The 24,742-nt window shown below is 49.6% G+C and overlaps 1 protein-coding gene across 2 annotated transcripts in view; it reads right to left on the bottom strand.

The window, feature by feature from the left end:
- The window catches only part of CALN1 (calneuron 1), a 174,097-nt gene that overhangs the window by 124,022 nt on the left and 25,333 nt on the right, over positions 1–24,742 (bottom strand). The window contains exon 2 of one of the 2 annotated variants that reach the window (XM_054394325.1): positions 16,395–16,515. In XM_054394325.1, the coding sequence (XP_054250300.1) occupies positions 16,395–16,515 (121 nt within the window). Of the gene's footprint in view, positions 1–16,394; positions 16,516–24,742 lie in introns of those variants that run through there. The other variant, XM_054394326.1, reaches the window with a different exon arrangement.

Below are 24,742 nucleotides of genomic sequence, written 5' to 3' on the forward strand. Positions count from 1 at the left end.
TCCTTTGTCACTAGAGAGGAGACCAATTCCCACCTGGCTCCCATCTCCTTTCAGGGAGCTGTAGAAAGCCAGAAAGTCTTTCCTCAGTTTCCTTTTCTCCAGCTTCCTCAGCTGCTCCCCACCAGCTCTCTTCTCCAGCCCCTTCACCATCTTCATTGTCAGTCTTCTGGACCTGCTGCAGCCCCATCAATGTCCTCCTTGTAGAGAGCTCATATTCTCCAACTCTATTTTCTCATTTTGGCTTCTGCAACACTGAGATCAACTTTACAAGGCAGTGAGAAGCTACCCTTAAGCCCTGGTGATGGCCATTTCATCCCTCAGCCACACTGGCAACCCTACTTTCACATTTTAAAAGCAGGAATTACTCTGTCCCTGCAAAGCACAATGTGTGCAAGAATTATTGGGGGGGGGGGAAAAAAAAACCTTCCCATCTCTGTTACCTTTGGGAAGGAGCAGCAATTACAATCAGTCACACAGCAATATTTCTTTCCCCCCTCCCAAAACCTTATTCACAAAACCTTCTGCCCTGGATTAGAGTTAGTTGAAAGAAAACTAATGAGATGTGTGTTGCCTAGCAAGTGAAATCTAAATTGCCTGAAAGGAGTCACCCTAAAATACAAAATACAGCCTCATCCCATGTGTTGTTAGTGAGTTGGGGTCCTAATAGCTTACTCAGGCAGCAGGACTTTCCTTAGGTGACAGCCTAATGATGTGCATTCAAGAGCTGTAGGCACAAATGTCTGCCACCATCCAAGGTTTTCTGTTATTCCACGTTTTTCTCTACAGAATTCTTCTCAAAAATAAAGGAAACGTTTTTAGGGCCACCAAAGGTTGGAACAGGCTCCCCACAGAGCTGGCTGAAATCCCCCCATCCATGGAGGGTGTTACAAAGAGGCAGAAATGTGGTGCTGAGGGCCATGGTTTAGCAGCAGCCTTGGTAGAGACAGAGCATGGTTGGGCTGGGTGAGCTTCAAGGCATTTTCCAACCAAGATGGTTCTGTGATGCTGTAAGATGCTGAGGGACCTGGAGCATCCCTGTGTGGTGGAAAGGCTGAGAGCCCTGGGGCTGTTGAGCCTGGAGAAGAACAGCTTGAGAGGGGATCTGAGCAATGCTCAGCAAGAGCTAAGGGGTGAAGAAGATGGGGCTGGGCTCTCTGCAGTGGTGCTCAGTGACACCACAAGGGGCAATGGGCACAAACTGGAACCCAGGAGGTTCTATCTGAAGATGTGGAGAAACTTGTTTGGTGTGAGGGTGCTGGAGCCCTGGAGGAGGCTGGACAGAGAGGCTGTGGACTCTCCGTCTCTGCAGAGAGTCCACCTGGCCATTGTGATCCTGGGCAAGCTGCTGTGTGGTGCCCCTGCTTTAGGAAGGGGGTTGGAATGGATGATCTCCAGAAGTCTCTTCCAACTCCCTACCATGCTGGGATTCTGGGATTTTTGAAAGCCTTTGCACTGTTCTGCAATGCTAAAGATTAGAAGTGTTGCCCTTTCTGGAAGTTCCCTCTCTTGCTCTTACTGTCTCATGGCTGCTGCTGCAGAGGGTTGCAGCTCTGGCCCCAGCACCTCAGCTCTGAGCAGGACATAGTGTGGGACTGAGCAGCCCACTACCTGTCAAACCTATTCACATTCCAGGCAGATGTTTGGCCCTCTCTACCTCCCCCTGCTGAATGGGGCCAGGACTTTGCATACTGGTTCCCCAAGGACACCAAGGTCTACAATCTGTGTCAGGACTCATTTTGAATGGCTTCATGTGATGCTCACACAGGTCCTGCTGCTGGTCCCAGAAGCACTGCTGCAATCCTTCTCTTTCAGTCCTCCCAGCTGGACCCAGGCCATGACAGTCATTCAGTGTGGAGACAAATTAAAGACCAAGGCAGACAGCAAGGTCCTGGCTCAGCTCATCCTCTACAAACCCAGAGAGGCCCTGGCTGAGCCCCCTCTGCTGCTCTGGGAACATAGCCCTGGATGAAGTAGCATCACCCAGTGACACAGGAGATGCAGGACCTTGGGCTGACCTTAGTCTGCAAAAACTCAGTGTGGTTTTTAACTCATTTCATTTGGAGAGTGAACAATCTGAGCCAGGCTGGCATCAGCCTGAAGAACTGCAGTGGTTTCAGCCCATCCACCCTCCCCTGCAGTGGCTGCTCTGGCACTGAAGGCTCCTAAAGCATTTTGTGAAGTACCAGCCCCCTGCCTGGCTCTCCTGAGTTTTGCTGCATGCCCTGTGCTCCTGGACACTTCCCTGTCATCAAGAGTCAGAGCAGAGATGCAAAGGTGGTTGAGCTCCTGCTGTGCCTTACCCCAGTGCACCCAGGAGCATTGCTGCAACTGCATGGCTTCTGCTACTGAAGCATCCTCCTGCTCCTCAGCACCCTCCTCCTCCTCAGAGCACAGTAGGCACCTGGGAAGATTTGCAGCCCTTTGTTGTCTGAGGCAGGCAGGAGCTAAGTCTGACTTCAAAGGGTTTGTGCTGATCCCCTCAGCCAAGCTGAGAGAGCAGCACCTCCCCACTGGGCTCCTGCTCCATCCCCTGCAGCCATCTGGCTGGTGGCTGGAGCCACAGGGTCCTGTGAAAGCTGACAACTGCTGCACATAGCTCTGGCTGCCAGCTTGGTTGGTTCCAGGAACAGCAAATCCAGCCCTGGATGCAGCTGCACATCCTCTCACCTCCTCTCCAGCTCTAAACTCTGCCCTCTGTCCCCTCCACTCCCTCCCAACCACAACTCATCCTGCTGTGGGTACAGCCAGCCCCCAGGCTTTCACAGATCACAGAACAGTAGGGGTTGGAAGGGACCTCCAGAGCCCATCCAGTCCAACCCCTTGCCAAAGCAGGATCAACTAGGGCAGGCTGCACAGAACACATCTAGGCAGGTTTTGAAAGGGGAAGAAGTCTCCTTCCAGAGAAGGAGACTCCACAACCTCTCTGGGCAGCCTGCTCCCAGGCTCCAGCACCCTTACAGCAAAGAAGTTTCTCCTCAGGTTGAGGTGGAACCTTCTGCACTCCAGCTTGTAGCCATTGTTCCTTGTCCTGGGCACCAGGCACAACAGGCACAAGCTGGAACACAGGCACCCAGCTAGGGCAGGGTGGTCTCAGGACCCACAACTTGGCAAGGGAATCTGGGAAGCTAAGATTTCCAGACAGAGGGAAAGGATATTGAGGTCTGTTTGTTTATTTCCCAGCATATCTAAAGGGTAGAGGCCATGAGGACAGGGCTGGGCTCTTTTCAGTGGTGCCCAACCACAGGACAAGGAGCAATGGGTACAAAGCAGAACACAGGAAGTTTCTCTTGAATTTAAGGAGAAAATTCTTTGCTGTGAAGCTGCTGGAGCCCTGGAGCAGGCTGGCCAGAGAGGTTGTGGAGTCTCCTTCTCTGAAGACTCAAAACCTGCCTGGGTGTTTTGATCCTGGACCACCTGATCCAGGAGAACCTGTATTAGCAGGGGTGTTGGACTACATCACAGGATCACAGGATCACAGTAGATTAGAGGTTGGAAGGGACCTCAAGAGATCATCAGGTCCAACCCCCCTGCCAGAGCAGGATCACTGAGGGTAGTCCACACAGGAATGCATGCAGGTGGGTTTGGAAAGGCTCCTGAGAAGGAGATTCCACAACTTCTCTGGTTTTGCAGATGATCTCCAGAGGACCCTTCCAACCCCTACCATTCTATGACTACTATCATCTACCTCCCTCCTCTGGACTTTCACCCTGCTAAGTGACTTTTCACATTGCCAAGCAAGATAAATGCACTTTCTCATGAGCAGTGGCAAGGGGACATGGACCACAGAGGCCATCAGCAGAGCACAGCCAGAACAGAGCAGTTGCAGGTGATGGCTGCTGCCCAGGAGCACAGCAGGGCTGGGATGATCTTTGGTACCACTGAGCAGATGCCAGGGGCACTAACCTTGTCATGGAAGAGCTTTGAATGGCATTTGGAAAAAAAAACCAGCTCTGGATCACTGAGTTTTGTTCCCTGACACTGTTGCAGCAGTGTGGTGCCAAGACATCATCTTTCTGTGCCAGTCTTCCCCTGTTCAGGTCACCAGCAGCTCATTTGTGAGCACAGGCACTGTGGAGTCAAGGCTAAGCCATTGCTCATGGGGATCCACAGAGGATGCTTGACCCAGAGGTCTTGCAGCACCCCAAGCACTGGTGGATGTTGCTTTACTCTCCCATCACAAGTACCCCTGCTGCTGGGTAAACTGAGGCACAAAAACATCAGTGATGGCCAAAACATCCCAGTGAAGAGCTGCAAATAATTATCATAGAGTCATAGAGTAGAATCCCAGACTGGTTTGGGTGGGAAGGGACCTTTAAAGTCCATCTAATCCTGCAGGCAAGCAGGGGCACCCCCAACTAGAGCAGGTTGCTCAGAGCCCCCAGACAACCTGACCTGGAATGGTCCCAGGCATAAAACATCTCCCACCTCTCTGGGCAACCTGAGACAGGCTCTCACCACCCTCAGTGTTAAACATTTCTTCCTTCTCTCCAGTCTGAATCTCCCTCTTTTAGTTCAAACCATTTCCCCTTGTCCTGTCTCAACAGGCCCTGCTCAAAACTCTGTCCCCAACCTTCTTAACAGCTCCTTTGAATCCTGAAAGGCCACAACCTGGACTTCTACTCCTCCCCTCTGCACACCTAACTCCTAAACATCCTGATTTAGGGGGCAATGAATGTTCCTCTACATGCAGACATGGTGCAGAGCAGAGGCTCTTTGCAGATGTTTGTGCCTTGGTGAGGTGTCTGCTCTGATGGAGGCAAGGGAACAGATTCAGCTTTGCCCATGGTTTGCCATCACTTGGTTCAAGCTGATGTGCTGAAAACCACTATCAGCTAACACAGCCTGGCTAAAACATCTGCCATGAGAGCTCTGAGGGACACCCCACAGCACCATAACCACCAAAAGGCAGGTGCCCAGCACCTCCACATCAGATCAAGAGAGGTGATTCTGTCCTTCTAACTCTGCTTTGCTGAGCCCTCACCTGAAGTACTGTGCCCAGCTTTGGGACCTTCAACACAAGAAAGAGATGGACCTGCTGCAGAGGGTCCAGACAGGGCCACAAAAACAACCAGAGGGCTGCAGCACCTCTGCTGCAAGGACAGGCTGAAAGAGTTGGGCTTCTTCAGCCTGCAGAAGAGGAGGAACTTGTAAAATTAATGATCCAGACTATAAGCTTGCATAAAAAATTAAAAAGTCCTTATTAAAAGTTGTATAAACGTGTCACAGCAAGATTAAAATCCCCTTTAAAGCATATTTAGCTCTTCATCTGAATTTGCTCCGTTCCCAATGCCTGAGGCAGGGCAGGCAGTGAGCTATCCACCTGCTCCACCAAGAGCCCAGCTCCCAAGGGTGGGAAGTGTCTGAAACAGCCCTTCAAGAAGCACCCCCAGCATCAGCAGCATCTCCAGCAGCCAGAGAAAGCCAGCAGTTTTGGAAGGAGCTGGGTGAGGGCACAAATCTGCATCCCTCTCCCCAAAACCACCTTCTTCCAGCTCAAAGAGGCTCTTTCTCCACTACAATAAGGCAGAAGCCCTCCAACCTCTGACCAAGGATGTCTGAGTACCCAGCACCAGCAACTCTCTTGCCAGCCAGTTCCTATAACTATGTCAGCATAGCTGGAGTTCAGACAATCTCTTTAATTGTTGTCCAGATGGTGTCCCTGTAATTCTAATTTGTTGGCAGCCAGGCTCATTTCATTTATACTCTCTTGCCATCAGGACTCTTTCCTTGGAGATGATGCTGGTGCTTGTTCTTGGGGGCAGGGAGTCCAGGTGGCACGTTGTCCTTTGGCAGAGGAGGGGTGGGACAAGGGGAACAGGACCTCTGCAAAGCCCTTCCCAAGGCTACCTGTCCCACTGGGTAACTGACCTGCCACTGGTACCTCCTGCAGGGCTTGGGCTGTAATGCATCAGAGGGTGCAAATCCTTGGCTCTTCTGGAGCATTCCCCCAATCCATAGCTTCCTGCCACCCTCCTGATGGGGACCTCAAGCTCTGGAGAAAACTCAGTGCTGATCTTTACCTCCAGTTGTCCCTAAGGCAATGCAGCAGCTAAAACCCTCTACACAAGGTCTTCTTTGATGAAACCCAGAGGAGCCAAACCTCTCTGTGCTCAGTCCAAACATTATCACTGCCTGTTTGGGATGGGAAGTGCTACTAATTTCAGCCCAAAAAAAAAAAAAAAAAAAAAAAGAGTTTTCCTGGAGGCCAAGACTGAAAGTGAGAGAAGAGTGAAAAAAATGAGAGTGGGGGAAGGGAAGGGGAAAGGGGAAAAGGGGAAGAAAAGGGGGAAAGGGGAAGAAAAGGGGGAAAGGGGAAGAAAAGGGGGAAAGGGGAAGAAAAGGGGGAAAGGGGAAGAAAAGGGGGAAAGGGGGAGAAAAGGGGGAAAGGGGGAGAAAAGGGGGAAAGGGGGAGAAAAGGGGGAAAGGGGAAGAAAAGGGGGAAAGGGGAAGAAAAGGGGGAAAGGGGAAGAAAAGGGGGAAAGGGGAAAGAAAAGGGGGAAAGGGGAAGAAAAGGGGGAAAGGGGAAGAAAAGGGGGAAAGGGGAAGAAAAGGGGGAAAGGGGAAGAAAAGGGGGAAAGGGGAAGAAAAGGGGGAAAGGGGAAGAAAAGGGGGAAAGGGGAAGAAAAGGGGGAAAGGGGAAGAAAAGGGGGAAAGGGGAAGAAAAGGGGGAAAGGGGAAGAAAAGGGGGAAAGGGGAAGAAAAGGGGGAAAGGGGAAGAAAAGGGGGAAAGGGGAAGAAAAGGGGGAAAGGGGAAGAAAAGGGGGAAAGGGGAAGAAAAGGGGGAAAGGGGAAGAAAAGGGGGAAAGGGGAAGAAAAGGGGGAAAGGGGAAGAAAAGGGGGAAAGGGGAAGAAAAGGGGGAAAGGGGAAGAAAGGGGGAAAGGGGAAGGAAAGGGGAAAGGGGAAGGAAAGGGGAAAGGGGAAGGAAAGGGGGAAAGGGGAAGGAAAGGGGAAAGGGGAAGGAAAGGGGAAAGGGGAAAGGGGGAAAGGGGAAAGGGGGAAAAGGGGAGGAAAGGGGGAAAGGGGGAAAAGGGGAAAGGGGGAAAGGGGGAAAAGGGGAAAGGGGAAAGGGGAAAGGGGGAAAAGGGGAAAGGGGGAAAGGGGAAAGGAGAAAGGGAACAGGGGAAAGGGAAAAGGGGAAAGGGAAAAGGGGAAAGGGAAAAGGGGAAAGGGAAAAGGGGAAAGGGGAAAGGGGAAAGGGAAAAGGGGAAAGGGAAAAGGGGAAAGGGAAAAGGGGAAAGGGGAAAGGGAAAAGGGGAAAGGGAAAAGGGGAAAGGGAAAAGGGGAAAGGGAAAAGGGGAAAGGGAAAAGGGGAAAGGGAAAAGGGGAAAGGGAAAAGGGGTAAGGTGTTTGTTTGTTGCAAACAGGACCTCTTTGCTGCTCTGTGCAAGGCAAGGAAAAGCTTCCCAAGTCAGTATGGCATAATGGAGTCCTTCCAGATGCACTGCAGCAATTACTGACTCCTAATGAGGCTGGGGCAGACCACAGTGAATTCTAACTACAAAACTCTCCCTGGTGTATCCCCTTGAGCCTCACCAGGACCAAGCCAGCATGCAGCCTGCTACAGGTAGCCACAACTTCTCCATCAGCTGCTCCACTGAACATGGACTGTCTGGACCAAATGTGCACCTTGCAACAGAAGAACACTCTGCAGAGTGTTGCTATTGTGCCAGCTTTTAGGGGAGTTTAAATGGAAGCTGCTTCATACTTGAAACCATCAAGTCCCCAGGAAAGCCACCCCACAATTAAAATATGGAACTGGCAAGTGAGCAGAAGGAGCTGAGCAGAGGTGGGAAGCTACAGCTGCTTCTGGCCACAGAGGAATCTGCAGAGTGAGGCCACAGTTTTCTATTCAGGGACACAAAACACTGTTTAAAGGCCACTCTAAGACATCAGTTATTCCACTTGCAGGCATGACCACTCACAGTGGAGGCACTGTGGATAAACCTCTCCTTAAAGAGAGCTCCTCAAAAGAGCAAATGAGCTTTATACACTCTCAGCCACTTAGTGAACAAGCTGCTTACAGCACTGGCACTGAAGCCTTAGAGATCTATGCACAAATGGGTCAAGGGAGGAGATTCTGCCACTCTGCCCTGCTCTGGTGCGACCCTACCTGGAGTGCTGTGTCCTGCTCTGAAGCCCCCAGCACAAGAAGGACGTGGAGCTGTTGGAGAGGATCCAGAGGAGGGCCACAAAGATGGTCAGAGGGCTGGGGCACCTCTCCTATGAAGACAGGCTGAAAGAGTTTGAGTTATTCAGCCTGGAGAAGAGAAGCCTTCAGGGAGACCTTAGTGCAGCCTTCCAATACCTGAAAGGGGCTACAGGAGAGCTGGGGAGGGAAGTTTTACAAGGGCTGGGAGTGACAGGATAAGGAGCAATGGTTTGAAACTAGAGCAGGGTGGATTTAGATTGGAAATTAGGAAGTTCTTTACTGTGGGAGTAGTGAGACACTGGAACAGGTTGCCCAGCTCAGTTGTGGACTCCTCATCCCTAGAAATGTCTAAGAGTAGGCTGGATGAGGCTTTGAGCAACTTGGTCTAGTGGGAGGTGTCCCTGCCCATGGCAGGGGTGTTGGAACTAGGTGATTTTTAAGGTCCTTTCCAACTCAAACCATTCTGTGGTTCTATGAAATCCACACATGAAGGATGGAGAATATCCTTGCAGCTCCTCCCTTTGCCAGCAGGATGCTCTTTCTGCTTTATTTCTCTTTCCACTTTTTTTGTTTGGTTTGGGTTTTTTTGTTGGCTTTTTTGGGGTTTTGTTTGTTTGTTTTTTTGGGGAGTTCTGTTGCTGCTGTTGTTGTTATGGGGCTTTTTTTGTGGTGTGGTTTTTACTTCCCCACGGACCAAAACATCAAGCAGAGCAGACTCAGCCTGTTGCTGCTACATGAGTCAGTCAAGTGACTAATGCCTCTCTCTGCTGGGTTTCCCTCCTAGAGCTCATTGCTTCTCCAAAACAGTGCTTGTTCTCACCTGGGACACCAGAGATAATCAGTCTCAGCCACTGGCACAGCACAGCTAGCTGGTTGTTGAGGCTGGAGGGAACCTGCCTGCCCCTTCACCTTCTGTGCTCATCAGCAGGATTAAATCTCCGCTAGCAAACAAGCAGAGCCGGAGGAAAATCAACACCTGGAGAGAGGTATGAGGAGCTGCACAGCAGCCCCAACTGCTCAGCAAGCAAGAGACTGTTTATCAAACCTTTCTGATAGCACAGAATCCTTTCTGGGTCAGGCACAGCCCTGTTAAATCACAGCCCTGAAAGCAGACTGCATGGTGACAAGTCCTCTGCACTTCCCACGAGCAGCAAGCTGGGGACAGACTTCTGAGCAGGGCCTGTTGTGGCAGGACAAAGGGTGAGGGTTTGAACTAAGAGGGAGATTCAGACTGGAGAGAGGGAAAAGTTGTTTGTTTTTTTTTTACAGTAATTGTGGTGAGACTCTAGCCCAGGCTACCCAGAGAGATGGGAGGTGCCCCCTCCCTGGAACTGTTGCTGGTCAGGTTGGTTGTGGCTCTGAGCAACCTGCTCTAGGTGCTGACTGCAGGGAGGTTGGACCAGATGACCTTCAAAGGTTCCTTCCATCCCAACCCATTCTGTGATTCCCAGGACTAATAACAATTAAGGACCTGCATATCAGACATGCACAAGAGGACAAATACCTCTGCTTTTGGCCTTATTTTCAGAGGCAGTACCAAGATGGCCTGGCTGTGTTTGCAGGATGGGACCATTTCACCCAGTGCCACCCCTCAGCAGACACCCAGCAAGCCACCAGCCCCACAACTGACCACCTCCCTGTGCTGCTGGGACTCCTTAATCAGCTGCAGCCCCAATACACCTTGGCACTGCCTGCATTTCTGGCATGAAGTAGACAACTCTTAATTTCAAATCCATTTGGGGCATCCTTAAACCATGCCCTTAAACTCATTTCAAGAGCTGCTCCCCACTCTGTGCTGAAGCTGCTCAGGGAAGTGGCACCCAGTTAAGAGCTTCTACAGATGACAGAAGGAAGGTTGCTGGCAAGAAGCAGAAACCAGGCAAAGCAAGTCCTGCAACGTGGTGTTTAACCTATAAAGACAGAAAAGTCTCCAGATTCCTGCCTTGAAGTCTACTGCACCCCAAGCTCCTGCAGCCAGCAGCTTTTCCCCCATTTCCTCTGTTGCTCTGCTGACATCTCCAGTTCAAGGAGGCACAGCCACTGGCATTTCCACTCTGGATCTCAACCTTAAGGACTGCATCAAGCTTTCCAAGTTGATGTCTACAGCCACAAAAAAAAAATCCCCAAACAAACAAACCCTCAAACAAACCATAAAATATCTCCCAGCCTAGGGCCTTGTAGACACCAGACCTTGTAGACACCAGACCCTACCTGGGGCACAGGCTGCATGGTCTAAAGCACCAGATGCTAACAGCTGTCCTGTTGCCATGCAGCAGTGTTTCCTCCTGCACAGGCACTGCTGGTTTCAAAGGAATCTGGGTCAGGTAAGGATTTATCATGATGTCTTTCTGGACAAATAGCTGCTCTGCTGCTGTGGTCCACATTTGGGTTCTCTCTGCATGCATCTCACAAACACTATTTGCAAAGCCTGCTTACAATGCATGTGCCTCCCTTCAGGTGGTATTTGTCAGATTCCTGCTATGGAAATGTTTTTTTTTTTACCTCCTGACAATACCCTTTAGATAGTGCCTATGGAGGTGGATGACTCAAGCCTGGCATGATGATTTCCATCCACCATTTTTCATTAAAAATACTCTTAGCAGCTCCTAATGTGAAGACAGAAGCTGGCTTCAGAAGGGATGTGGAAATGAGAAGGACATGGAACTGTTGGAGCAGGTCCAGAAGAGGTCAGGAAGATGATCAGAGGCTGGAGCACTTGCCTGTGGGGACAGGATGAGAGAGTTGGGGCTGTTCAGCCTGGAAAAGAGCAGGCTCCAGGGAGAACTTAGAGCAGCCTTCCAGTACCTGAAGGGGGCTACAGGAGAACTGGGGAGGGACTTTTGACAAGGGCTGGGAGTGACAGGATGAGAGGCAATGGATTAAAGCTTGAGGAGGGCAAATTTAGACTGGAGATTAGGAAGAAATTCTTGACAGTGAGGATGGGAGACACTGGAACAGGTTGTCCAGGGAGGGTGTAGATGCCTCCTCCCTGGAGTTGCTCAAAGCCAGGGGGGATAAGGCCTTGAGCAACCTGGGCTAGTGGGAGGTGTCCCTGCCCATGGCAGAAGGGTTGGAACCAGATCATCTTTAAGCTCCCTTCCAACCCAAACCATTCTCTCACTCTGAATTCCAGACTGTGCCCTGATTTCATGTCAACCACCAACAGCCAGAGTCTCTAGCTGCAAACCAGCTCCCCCCAGCCTGAATTTATATTCTCCCACATGGAGACCACTGAGCATGCAGCAGTAGCAGCCATCCAAGGCTCCACTGAAATTCACAGTCCTTAGGAGACAGGTTATGGATGGGCTGCCACTTCCAGCTTGGGCATTTGCTTGATGGTACAAAGTTAAGCATCACCTAATGCAGCTCTTTGCAAGCTAACTCCCTTTGTGAGGGTAACAGCTTCTGAAAACCCTCACCTTCCTCCAGAACTGCAAATAGTAGCAACCACCACTGCTAGGAATAGGAAAGCCATCAGCAGAGTGACCTGCTGTCTCTCCAGCCCCTTTCCTTGCTGCCAGCCTAGTATTTAAAGCAGGATGGAAAAAGAAGAAACCAGAGCAGAGTGGAAATCGACAGATGGCTGAGCCAAGTGGGAAAAGTTTTCCTAGCAGGAAACTTTGGAGTTGATTAGCCTGGAGAAAAGGAGATTGAAGGGAGACCTTGTCACTCTCTACAATGCTCTGAAAGGAGATTGGAGCCAGCTGGGGGTCAGTCTCTTGTCCCTAGTAACAAGTGATAGGGAAAAAAGGAGATGGCCTCAAGTTGTGCCAGAGGAGATTTAGACAGGACACGAGGAACAATTTCTTCCTTAAAAGGGTTGTCAAGCCCTGGATCAGGCTGCCTGGGGCTCTGTTTGAGTCCTCATCCCTGGAAAGGTTTAAAAGCTGTGTAGATGTGGTGCTGAGGGAGATGGTTTAGTGGTGATCTGGTAATGCTGGGTTAATGATCTTAAAGGTTGAGGGAGGTCCTCCCCTGCTTCTACTTCACCACAGGGAGTCCTGGGTCATCAGTTCTGGGCTCCCCAGTTCAAGAGAGCCAGGGAACTACTAGAGAGAGTCCAACAGAGGGCCACAAAGATGCTGAAGGGCCTGGAACAGCAGTAAGGAGGAAAGGTTGAGAGCCCTGGGGCTGTTGAGCCTGGAGAAGAGCAGCCTGAAAGGGATCTGCTCAATGCTCAGCAAGAGCTAAAGGGTGGGGGACAAGAGGAAGGGGCCAGATTCTTGTCAGTGGTGCTCAGAGACAGGACAAAGGAAAACGGGTGCAAACTGGAACCCAGGAGGTTCCATCTGACCATGATGAGAAACTTCTTTGGTATAAAGGTGCTGGAGCCCTGGAGCAGGCCACCCAGAGAGGCTGTGGAGTCTCCTTGGTGTGGAGACTTCAAACCCCTCCTGGACCCATTCCTGTGCACCCTGATCTAGGTGTACCTGCATTAGCAGAGAGGTGGGACTGGGTGATCTCCAGAGGTCCCTTCCAACCCCCATCAATCTGTGATTTTTGTGGTCATCTGACAACCTGGACTCCTTCCCCCTTACATTACTGGAACTCAGAACTACTTTTCCTTCCCTGATCTCCCTGTGATCCCTCACCCCCTGCCTGCAGGCTGCACACATTAATGTCTGTCTGCTGCAGGGATGCACCGGGGCAGACGCGCTGCCTTCCAGCGCCTTCGCCCTGCAGCACCCCAGAGCCCACGCTTCAGAAATCCTTCCTGAAGGGAACAGCATCCAGACACACGATGCCAGACACCAAAGAAAAAAGGCAAACCAAGAAAATCTGATGGAAAAAGGAAAGCCTGACAGATCAGGCACTTCTTGGAGCCTCGAGCGCAGAGGAGAGGAGTAAAAACTTCCCCCTGACTTCCCCAGCTTCCACCCTTTTATAATTTAAGACCTGTGCCTGGAATTTCTCAGTAGGCTGGAACTCCCTCAGGATCAAAATCTCACTGAAATTTAAAAAAAAAAAAAAAAAGAAAGAAAGAAAGAACTCAAAGAGAATTTGGCATCTCTTTGCCAGCCTGTAAGATTAAATGCAAATATGTTATTGGCATCGGGCTATCACAGATTGATGGATCCACAAAGCTCCCCTACACTGACAACAACTTCTCAAGAAAGAACATTTTGTTACTCACCCTGAAAGAGTTCTGTGCTTAAAGGCAGGAAGGCTGTTTCTGGTTTGGGTTTGGGCAGTGCACAGTGGTGCCTTCCCCAGTTACCAGCACACAGGGGCACTGACCTAGTGTTAGTGGCAAGACAAGTACGGCAGTGACTGCTGAGCTGACATCCAGAAAAGAGTATCCAGCAGGTAGAGGGAGGTTCTCCTCCTCCTCTGTTCTGCCCTGGTGAGACCACACCTGGAATACTGTGTCCAGTTTTGTGTTCCCCAATTCAAGAGAGAGAGGGATCTGCTGGAAGGACTCCAACAGAGAGCTGATTAAGGGACTTGAACATCTCTCCCATGAAGAACGACTAAGAGCCCTAGGGCTGTTTAGTTTGCAGAAGAGAAGGCTGGGAGGGGATCTTATGAATGTCTATAAATATCTGAGGGGTGGGTGTCCAGATGAAGGTGCCAGGCTCTTTTCAGTGGTGCCCAGTGACAGAACAAGCAACAACAGGTACAAGCTGGAACAGAGGAGGTTCCACCTCAACGTGAGGAGAACCTTCTTTACAGCGAGGGTGCTGAAGCCCTGGAGCAGGCTGCCCAGAGAGGCTGTGGAGTCTCCTTCTCTGGAGAGCATCAAAAGCCACCTGGATGCATTCCTGTGTGACTTGCCCTTTGTGATCCTGCTTTGGCAAGGGGCCTGGACTGAATGATCTCTAGAGCTGCCTTCCAACCCCTAACATTCTCTGGTTCTGTGATTGTATGACCACACATGATTTACAGTGCCTAGGCTGTGTTCTGGTAGCTGGCATGGAGAAATCCACTACCAGCTTCTTATGCTGCTCTGGCTTTAGCAGACACGAATCAATTCAGCACCACTTCTGTGTTTGCAGGTGGAAAAAAACCCAAAAACATCCTGAGGTTGAGCTCTTCTCTGCTAAGCTAAGAAGTGGGGCAATCTCTTCATGGCAGAGATGCAAAGCTCTCGAAAATAGGTGTTTGGAAAGCAAAAAACTGTCGGGGGGGGGGGGGGGGGAAATCACCACTAAATTCTAACAAGAAGCCTGTGCTTAACAGCTAGAGAATAAATGGGTGATTAGTTAAAGAGCTGTAACCATCCTCCTGAAGAAGGAGGGGGACACTCTTTGTCACCAGTGATGAATGAACTCCGCTGCTCTCCACTTCAATAGCAGCACTACAATGGGCGCCCACCACCTTCAAAGGATGCGGCACTCGCATTAGCAGCCACTCGCCTGCTGCTTTCTCAAAGGACAGGCTCCTCGACACCTAATTCACTTCATTTGCCGTTAATTAATGGAGATGATCCACAGCCTCTGGAGTGCTGGTTTCTCCTCTGTGAAGGCAGGTCTGGCAGTGGGGCTGAGCTCTGCCACCTCCCGCAGCCGCTGATCCCACCCTGGATGGAGCTCCTGGTGGGAAAAGGATGCTGAGAAGGCTCACGGAGCATGCAGACCACCTGATGCGGCATGGGCTGACAGCAGGGAGACATGGGAAGGATGGAAAGGAGCCTGAGCTTCCTTTCCATGTACAGCCAAAGCCCATTTCCATGCAAACAGCAGGGGAACAAATCAAGGATAAGTCTCCCTTGTGCAGCGGAATGGTCCTGGCAGTGCCTTGCAGCCTTGATGCCACTTCATCAGCTCTTGACAATTGTCTGCAAATCTCAAAGGCAATTACAGCAGATGTGCTCTAATCAGGGTAGGCAGAGCAGAAAAGGCCTTGTTCTCTGCATTTGAAACAAACTGCAAGACCTCATCCAACATCCTCCTGTCTGCTCAGCCAACCCCTGTCATCGAAAGAGGGACACCAGCTAAGCTCTACCTTGCAACACATCCCCTGTAAGATGCAGAGAGGCTAAGTCAGTTCACCAACTCAAATCTTCAAGCAAAGCTGATGTAACCCAGGAGAAGAAGCCAGAAGGTGCTCCTGCAGTTCTTGTGCTGCTGGGGTCTCAGCTAAGCTGCACTGAAAGCAGTTTCTCACATTGCATCTCTCACCCAAATGCGCTCAGCACATGTTGTAAAGAGGAGAAGCAGTTACAAATACCCAGAAGACACTGTCTGTGCTTAAGAGATGTTAATGTCAAGCTCACAAAACCAAATCCAAAGGCTCTGAGTCGAAAAGGCTTGAAAACTAAGGCCTGATTCACCAAAACACAGGGGAAAAGGAGGAGGGTGAGCAGAAATGTTGGGCTTCTGCTCTGCCAAAATACCTCCAACCTGTCCTAGAAGGATAGTTTCCATCCTACACCATCGCCTTGCTCATTTCCTATCAAATTCTCTGTTGAAACCACTGATAGGACCATGACTTGTCCCAAACACCCACTGAGAAGGGCACCAAGAGTTTCAGTTTGTTCCACAACCCTCAAAGTCCAGCTGTCAACAATATTAACTCTTCCTTAGAAATGACCCTGGGTAAGCCACAAAATGCCTATAAAAGAGAACTTCTCACCACAAACCAGACTGGGACTCTAACTGGTCTCACATCCTACCTGTGCAGAAGAAGCAGAAGAAATTAGGAGCAAGCAGCATCTAGGGAGGAAATTAGGGGATCCTACAGGCAGCCTTCCTCAGAGCCTTTGCCAGCCTGAGGCTGGTCTGTGCTCCCAATCACTGACCTGAAAAAGGGAATTTTAAAGCTCTTTCCAGCTTCTTAAGCCACAAGCCACCTCTGACCATCTTGTTATATTGAGAGATAGAGAGAAATCTCCCTTTTGAAAAGCCCCAAAGCAAATGAGAAGACTCACTAGGAAGAGAGATTCCGCTCTGCAGGTTCCCAGGAAAGGCTAAAGACAGCTTTATAATAAGGTCTCAGCCTAACTTTTTCTATTGGAAAGTTTTGCTCATAAAAAGCAGCCTCCCTCTTTCAAAGAGCCACTTTCTTTCTAGGCAGAAGGACAAACTGAGGCTAAAATCACTCCACAGCTCTCAACACAGCTTTGGTCAGGGACCTTTTCTTCAACCCTGATCTGCTGAGCCATCTCACTTCTGACCTGCCTTTTGCTTCACGGGGTGAATACCTTCAGTTACCACACGACAACGCTCCAGAGGAGGTGAAAATGAGAAATGAGCCTTTCCCCATGCTCAGCCCTCTTTGGAAAGCCACAAGGATGTTACTCACCATCCAGTTCCTCCACAGAGATGTTCGCTAGCTGCTCGCTGTCGCTGCCGGCGGAGAGTGAGCGGTTCAGGTAGTTGCCTTTGTACAACAAGCCAGCTGTTACATGGTGGAATGGCATCTTCTCCCTGGGCACAAGGGAAGAGGATGGTTTCTTTTAATTATTTGTCTTTGAATAGTATAATAACCTGCCTTGAGAGAAGAGCTGGAGCGAAGCATCCTACACCAGGGGCCAGCCACACGCTGAGGGTACGTGCGTGAGTGATGGGTTGCAGATTTGATTTAGTGCCTAAGCCAGGAGCTACACAAACAAAAAAGCAGCAGCTCCTTCTTTAGGCTGAGCTAGCAAAGACAACAGCAGTGCCTTAGGAAAACAGCAGTCACCAGCACTCCAACTGCAGCTTTCAGCCTGAAGACTTCCAATTTGGTAATAATTACAAAGTGCACAGAGGTCTGCGCTGGCCTGCAATTAAAAAGCCATGGGATCTGGAATCATGGCTTTCAATGTCATGCAAGCGTCTTGACACCAGCTTTTAGATCCCACTCTGGAGCATCTAGTCCCTAAAGATGGTTCAACCTCCTCCTCACCCAGAGCCCCACCAATGAGGCGAGGGTTGGGCTCTTCTCCCTAGAATAAGAAGTTATAGGACAAGAGGCAATGGTCTCAAAATGCACCAGGGGAGGCTTAGGTTGGTTATTAGGAAGAACTTCTATCCTGAAAGAGTGGTCAGGCATTGGAACAGGCTGGCCAGGGAGGTTCTTCCATGCCTGGAGGGGTTCAAAAAACATGTAGACATTGCACTTTTGGACATGGTTTAGTGTGCATGGTGGTGTTGAGTTGATAGTTGGGCTTGATGATCTTAGAGATCTTTTCCAGCTTCAATAATTCTATGCTCTGTGCTGGGCAAGACACACATCACACCAGGGCCCCCACACCAGGCTTCAGCTGCCCTGGCTGAGAGAAGGAAATTCACATTCAAGCAGGGCCCAACAAAGAACATTTTCATCTCACAGATATGACAGGGAAGGAAAGAAAATACTGCTCGATGGGAGGCTACAGCTGAAAAGTGTTTGCAAACTTAGCAGGTATAAACACCGCAGCCTGGTGAAGGGCAGCCATCTGCACAGACAAAAGTGGAAATTACTGTCAGCAGCACTTACACACATTGATTTAAGATGCACAAGAAAAGAGGCGAGGTTGCCAAAGTCAATTGAAATATTAAGAGGAAGATCTGTCATCCCCTTGGCTGGTTTCAATCAGAGCAGCCCCATCGTGGGCCTTATTGCCTTTTAGACTGCACATTTCCTCCAGATATAAATCAGCAGAGTCAATAAAGCCACCCAAACATCAACCAAGGATCTGGCCCAGGGGCTCCACAGAGGCTGGAAGGTGGCCAGGACATGCTGGGCAGTATGGTTTGGAGCAGAACATTAACATAAACTCACATGGCAGCTCTCAGTCCCTCCAGTGGGGAACACAGCCCCTTGGAAACGAACTCCAAGGGCATCCTCACTACAGCCAGGCTGGGACATCAGCTTCCTTTGCCACCAAGAGATAAGTGCCACTACAGAATAGTTCTCCAGCCAACACTACAATTACAAGGATGATCTGGCTCTTACTCAGCCATATGTTTTTACCACAGTCAATTAAACAAATATATATAATATGTGTGTGTGTGTGTGTGTGTGTGTGTTAATTCTCCAACAAATGCCTTCTTGCCTCACTGAGCCAGTAAAAGCTTTAATAGACTCTCTGAGAGCAAACTAACCTCAAGACACAGGAAAGGGGACGAGGGAAAGGCAGGAGGTTCCTCTTGCACTGCTCAGCATGTAGGGAGAATTCCTCTCGCAGTAATTATGTAAATAAATCCTAATCGTCATTTTAAAATATTTTTATTTGGGGAGCCAGTTTCTTCAGCAGCACATTAGAAGCTGTAAACAAGGTTTTTTTTTTCTTTTTCATTAGGCATATCTGTAATTTCCCAGCACTTGCCAATTAATGTCTTTTCGTTCTGACACATTGCTCTGCTCTCCGATGGGAATTTCGCCTACCCATGGAGAGTCACCCAGGTGGTGCCATCTTTGGTACTGCTCAGGGTTCTGACAAGCAGGGCTGGAGACACACTTCCAGCTGTTTGGACATTTAAGGACATTTAAGGATGTTTTGGTGTTGGAGTGTGTCCAAAGAAGGGCAACAAAGCTGGTGAAGGGTCTGGAGAACAGGGATGGTGAGGAGCAGCTGAGGGAACTGGGGGTGTTCAGCCTGGAGAAAAGGAGGCTGAGGGGAGACTTTCTGCTTTCTACAACTCCCTGGAAGGAGGTTGGAGCCAGGTGGGGGCTGCTCAGTTCAACCAAGTGATAGCAACATGAGGAAATGGCTTCAAGATGCACTAAGGGAAGTTTAGACTGGATATTAGGAAGAATTTCTTCACTGAAAGGGTTCTCAGGCATTGAAACGACTTGCTCAGAGAGGTGGTGGAGTCCCCATCCCCATCCCTGCAGGGCTTTAAAGGTCATGTAGATGTGGTGCTAAGGGATATGGTTTAGTTAAGAACTTGGCAATATTTGGTTAATGATTGGACTCAAGATTCTTAAAGGTCTTTTCCAATCTAGGCAAGTCTGTGATTCTGTGATTTTCTGCACCACTTTCACCACCTTCCAGTCCCACCACAAAGGATGCAGGCAGCAATCAATGCATGTTCACTCTCAATAACCATGGAACCATAGAATTCTTTTGGTTGGAAAGGACCTTCAAAATCATCAAGTCCAACCGCTGCCCAGCTCCACCAAGCCCAGTGCCAAACCACATCCCTCAGCACCACATCCCTGCATCCCCTAAACACCTCCAGGGATGGAGGGATTCAGCCACCTCTCTGGGGAGCCTGTTCTGGTGCTACATGCCCAATATAAAATCAATTACACTGCTTTTCCAAACCCTAACCAATTAAAGAGATTTAAAGCTAACACCAGCCCAGGAGGAGCTGGAGGGGAGCAAACACAGCATGTGATGAGCCCATGGGGCTGGGTGATGCCAGCATCTGCCTGTCCTGGCCCCTGAGCAACAAGAGCTCAGCTCCTGGCATTCCCTGAGCTCACCCACAGCTGGAGTAGCTTCAAGCCATAAATTTAGGTGCAATAAAGCATTTCTGAAATCATTTTCTGTGCCTTTCTTCTACAACCATTAGTAAAAAATGACAATGTGTCTCCCCTGAGGGCTGAAGTGCTTAAAATCAGCTCCCACCTGGGACCCTGTAATGTGTTTTTGTACTAGGAGGGACCCATCACACTCTAGAGTGAGACATTCCAGATTAAATTCTACCTCCTAGGTATATTTATTTTTTGTTCCAAATTGTAATGTTATTCAACAGAAGCCCTGCAGAGTTTCTGGAATTCAGCAGCTCTCAGCCTGCCTCCAGTGTCAGCAATGCTCAAAACTGGTCTAGCAGCAGCTCCAGCACCAGAAGTCCAAAAAAGGGTGCACAGCCACGCTTCAGGAGTGCTCAGCACCCTGCAAACAGAATCCTGCTGACAAAACTAACCCTGCACAAGGGAAGAAAACAGGAAAAAGGGCACTGCAAGGTGTGTACTGTGGAAGAGTTCACAAAGGAAAGCAAAACGACCTGTGCTGGAACACGTGAAAAGCTTGATGGAAATGTGTAGGAGTCTGGGGACAAAAGGTTTGTGTAAGCACAGCCAGGCTGCTCCAAGCTCATTTTGAAGTTAGCCAAAAGGTCTTAGAAACACAGAAGTCTCAGTGTCATCTGAGATCATAGAATCAGTCATGGTTGGAAGGGACCACAAAGATCATCTAGTTCCAACCTCCCTGCCATGGGCAGGGACACCTCACACTAGATCAGGCTGGCCAGAGCCTCATCCAGCCTTAAACACCTCCAGGGATGGGGCCTCAACCACCTCCCTGGATCCTGGGCACACAGAAACCATGAGTGAATTGGTGCTGATGGGATCCATCCCACAAGAGCAGTGCCCTTCCTGGGTGTTTGATCAGCAGCAGATGCTGGTGCTGGGAACGCAGGCTGCTGACAGCTTTCCATCTCCTCAGCCTGTTAAATCTTCAGCACTGAACACTCCCCTCCTATGGGTGTGAACGGGGAAGACGCCCTGGCTCTTGCCCCACTTCACAGAGCTGCACCACAAGCCTGTGAGCAGGCAGCTAAGCAGTGAGCTCTGCTCTCTGTCTCCCAGCACTCGAGCCAGCTGCATTTTCCACCCAGCAAACCGAAGGCAGCTTTCAAAGGCAGAGTGGGATTTTTTTGGAGCAACGAAACCTCCTCGAATAATAGCATGAAAACATTGACATTTAACCAAAAAAAAAGCCCTCAAAGAGCCCATAAACACGTGTGTGGAAATGTTACCATGGTACTTTGCCAAGGTTTCAGTCTCAGAGCCAGGCTCACCAGCAGGTTATATCCCCCGCAACGCTCGGCAGCAGCGCTGCCAGCAGCGCTCCTTCCTCTCAGCTCAACCACGTCTGTGAAATGTAGAAGATGTTCATAAGCAATTTGCCATCAGGAATTAAACTGGGGGGGAAAGGGGGGGAAGGTAGTTACACGATGCTCACATGTCTACACTCACTCTGGTTTGCATTCTTCACCACCACCTCTTGTGATTTGGTTTTCAAAAAGGCTTCCAGCCCCGACTGGAAGTCCTCACGGCTGCTAAATGGGAAGGTTTAGCTTAAGGATCACTCAACGAGATGGAATCAGGATCGATTGGTATTGATCCTGGATCTCCCTTGGGGGTTATCAATTTGGAACAGATTTCTCACTAACCTTACTGCTCCGTGCAGCACAAAATGAGACCCAGGAGCTGAGGGTTTGCAGCCTCGGGCAGATCACACACACACATTGTCAGCTCAGCATTTGGCAGGCACAGCCAGCACCATGCCTTTGCCTCCTTTACCCAGATGTAACTTGGTGGACCCTAGCTGCTACTCACCAGGCTGTATGTGACCTAAGCTCACAGGTCCCTGTCCTGGATGCTGACCAGACCCTCAGCAGGGTGTCAAACAGACCAGGCAGAAATGATGGAGGTAGAGAAACATGGGAAGATGGTAAAATTGAGATTCATAGATTCAGAGAATGGTTTGGATTGGAAGGAACCTTAAAGCTCATCCAGTTCCAACCTTCTGCCATGGGCAGGGACACCTCCCACTAGATCAGGTTGTCCTGGCCTTGAACACCTGCAGGGAGGGGGCATCCACAACCTCATTGGGCAACCTGTTCAGTGTTTCACCACCCTCACTTTGAAGAATTTCTTCCTAATCTCCAGTCTAAATCTGCCCTCCTCAAGCTTCAATCCATTCCCTCTCATCCTATCACCACAAGCCCTCATCCAAAGTCCCATCTCCTCCCACAAATCTGGCTGAGGTTGTGCAGAAGGATAGCATGGGGGAATGTGCACACACACACATGGGTGTGCACAAGCACACACGTTTGGTACCACAATGTAAGCTTCATTTTCTTAGGGAACCAGGCTCAAATAAACAGAAGAAAACACAGAAAATCCACGAAGCAACCAGATGGTAAGGAAAGAGGAGCAGGAGCTGTAAAGTCCCCCAGCTTGCTCTAAAACCCTTTAAAAATTCATCAAACGAAGTGAGGGTGTTAAAGATGCTTCTCCCTGGGCACAGCAGTGTTTATAATATCTAAGGCAAGTGAGAGCTGTAGCTTCTGGAAAAAAAAATGATCACATTTTCCCCCGAGCTGAACAATTGCCATTATCTTTTCAGGTAGGCTGTGTAACATCTAGCTGGATCCAAAGGGAAGAGCAAAGCAAACACACCCCTGAGCATCACCTGAGAAATTTCTGGGCTGTTTGATGCTCGATGTTCCAGGCAGGATGTATCAGTCAGAGGGTGAAAACAACTTTCCAAACAGTTTTCCTTGCTATTCGAGTTCAACAAGAGCAATTCAACAAGGGGAAGTGTAGAGTCCTGCATCTGGGGAGGAGTAACCCCTGTTTCAGTGCTGGGGAAGGGTTAGGCTGCTGGAAAGCAGCTCTGTGGAGAAGGATGTGAGGGTGCAGGTGAATAAGAAGCCCCCCAAGAGCCAACAATGTGTCCTCATGGCCAAGAACGTCAGTGGTCTCCTGTGGTGCATTGAGAAGAGTGTTGCCAGCATGTCAAGAGAAGTTCTCCTCCCTCTATGCTTTACCCTAGTGAGGCCATGTCTGGAGTCCTGGGTCCAGTCCTGAGGACCCTAGTTCAAGAGGAACAGGAAACTACTGGAAAGAGTCCAACAGAGGCTACAAGGGTGATTAGGGGACTGGACCATCTCTGTGAGGAGGAAAGGCTGAGAGACCTGGGGATGCTTCACCCATGGATGAGAAGCCTGAAAGGGGATCTTACAAATGCATATAAACACCTAAAGAGTGGAAGTCATGAGGATGGGGCTGGGCTCTTTTCAGTGGTGCCCAGTGATAGGACAAGGGGCAATGGGCAGAAATTATAACACAGGAGGTTTCACTTGAACTCAAGGAAAAACTTCTTTACTTCAAGGGTGCTGGAGCACTGGACCATGGTGCCTAGAGTGGTTGTGGAGTCTCTTACTCTGGAGACTTTCAAAACCCACCTGGACATTCTGATGCTGTGCAACTTGGTCCAGATGAACCTGCTTTATCAGAGGGGTTGGACAGGATGATCTCCAAAGGTCCTTCCCAATCCCTACCATTCTCTGATTCTATGACATTTCCCTTCCATTGCTGCCCATGCACAAACCCCTCCCCCATCCTGAGGCAGAGGGTCATGGTTAGTCTGTGCTCTGTGGTCTGGGAGCCACTGAGCTGACTAAATCCCCACATCTCTGTTTGTAGCCAATGCAGTTCTGAGAAGCCAAATCTAGCATCTGTTGCAGACACTTGGCTTGGGCAAAATCCTTCTGCTAGGAAGAGCACTAAGTCACTTTGTCCTTTATCACCTGCATTCCCTGCTGCTGACAATAGCTTTCAAGATGACTATTTTTTAATTTATTTCCTGCAAAAAAACTTGGCACCTCCAATGCAATCTGAGCCCAAGCTACCAAAGGAATGTCTGAAGGGCCCAAAGAGTCTCATTTTGGCACTGGGACAAGCTCTGAGGATGCAGAGAAGAGGAGCACGTCGAGAGATCAGCCATGAGGTGTGAGGGTTTAAGCTGCTGCAATAAAATGCAGTGGTCTTGTTTAATCAGTCTCAACTCAGATGCATAAAGAGACACAGGATTGAAAGCCTGCTCAGGCAGATGGCTTTTGCTGTAGCTACAAAATCAATATAAGCAGGTCTTGGAAGGGTGCCTTGGGATTGAGAAAAATAAGGTCTGGTGCACAGAGATCCTTAAAAGAAAGCCCTAAGATAGATCCTCCCAGGGAGGAAAATCTTTGAGGAAGTTTGTATTCCCTGACTATTGATACCAATAAAGCCAAATCCCCCAAAACACATGGGAGGGCACATTTGGGCTATATATGAACACATCTATTGCAGGAAGAGAAAGAGAAGAGCCTCCCTGCTCCCAGGGCACTGCTGCAGCCTGCACAGAGCAGTAAACACACTGGGCTGGTTTTGGAAGCCAAATTTCCTCAGACTGTAATGCAAAGTCATTGGGCTGTGAGTGCAAAAGTGAGCCCTAAATCTTCCTCTGAAAGGATTCTTCTTTCATTCTGAAAACAGGAGTGCTTCCACTTTCTGAAAGCTGGGGTGCTTAGCACAATCACAGAATGGTAAGGGGTTGGAATGGACCTCTAGAGATCGAGTCCAACCCCCCCTGCCAAAGCAGAAGTTCAACCCAGCTATTCCACAGATGACATTTTCAGCAAATTAACCTATCCAAGATTGGTTTCATACCTTTTACAAGGAAGCATGGACTGCAAACATGAGACTCAAGCCCACAGTGCACACACACACCCCCAGTGAGATTCACAATGCATTTGCTGGTGGTGAGGTACAGACTAAAACTGCCTCCTGGAGATCACTTTCAGCTCTAGCTCTCCGTACCCTCCTGTCCTCATCCTTATCACACCACACGTGGCATTCATGTTGGGTGATTCTTTATTGGCATAAACCTAAGGAAATATTCCCCTGGTTCAGACAATGACCAAGAAAATGGAGGTCTCCTTGCTGGTAGATACTGGGTGAAGACCCCAGGAACAAAGCTCCCCGTGGTGATTAATGGGTAAAAGGACTTTAGAAACCTTAGGCTGTTTTGTTGGGTTTTTTTCCAGCATTTAAGGATGCAACTGGGAAAAAAAATCCTCTGAAATGCAGAAAACAAGGTGTGAGTGACAAGCCTAACAGATGTAATGCCACAGAGGAGCTTCACGAGCAGCAGACTTCCAGGCTCGAGGACTACAAAGTGACAG

This window comes from Indicator indicator, chromosome 30 (assembly GCF_027791375.1).
Source record: "Indicator indicator isolate 239-I01 chromosome 30, UM_Iind_1.1, whole genome shotgun sequence".
Taxonomy (NCBI): Eukaryota; Metazoa; Chordata; class Aves; order Piciformes; family Indicatoridae; genus Indicator; species Indicator indicator.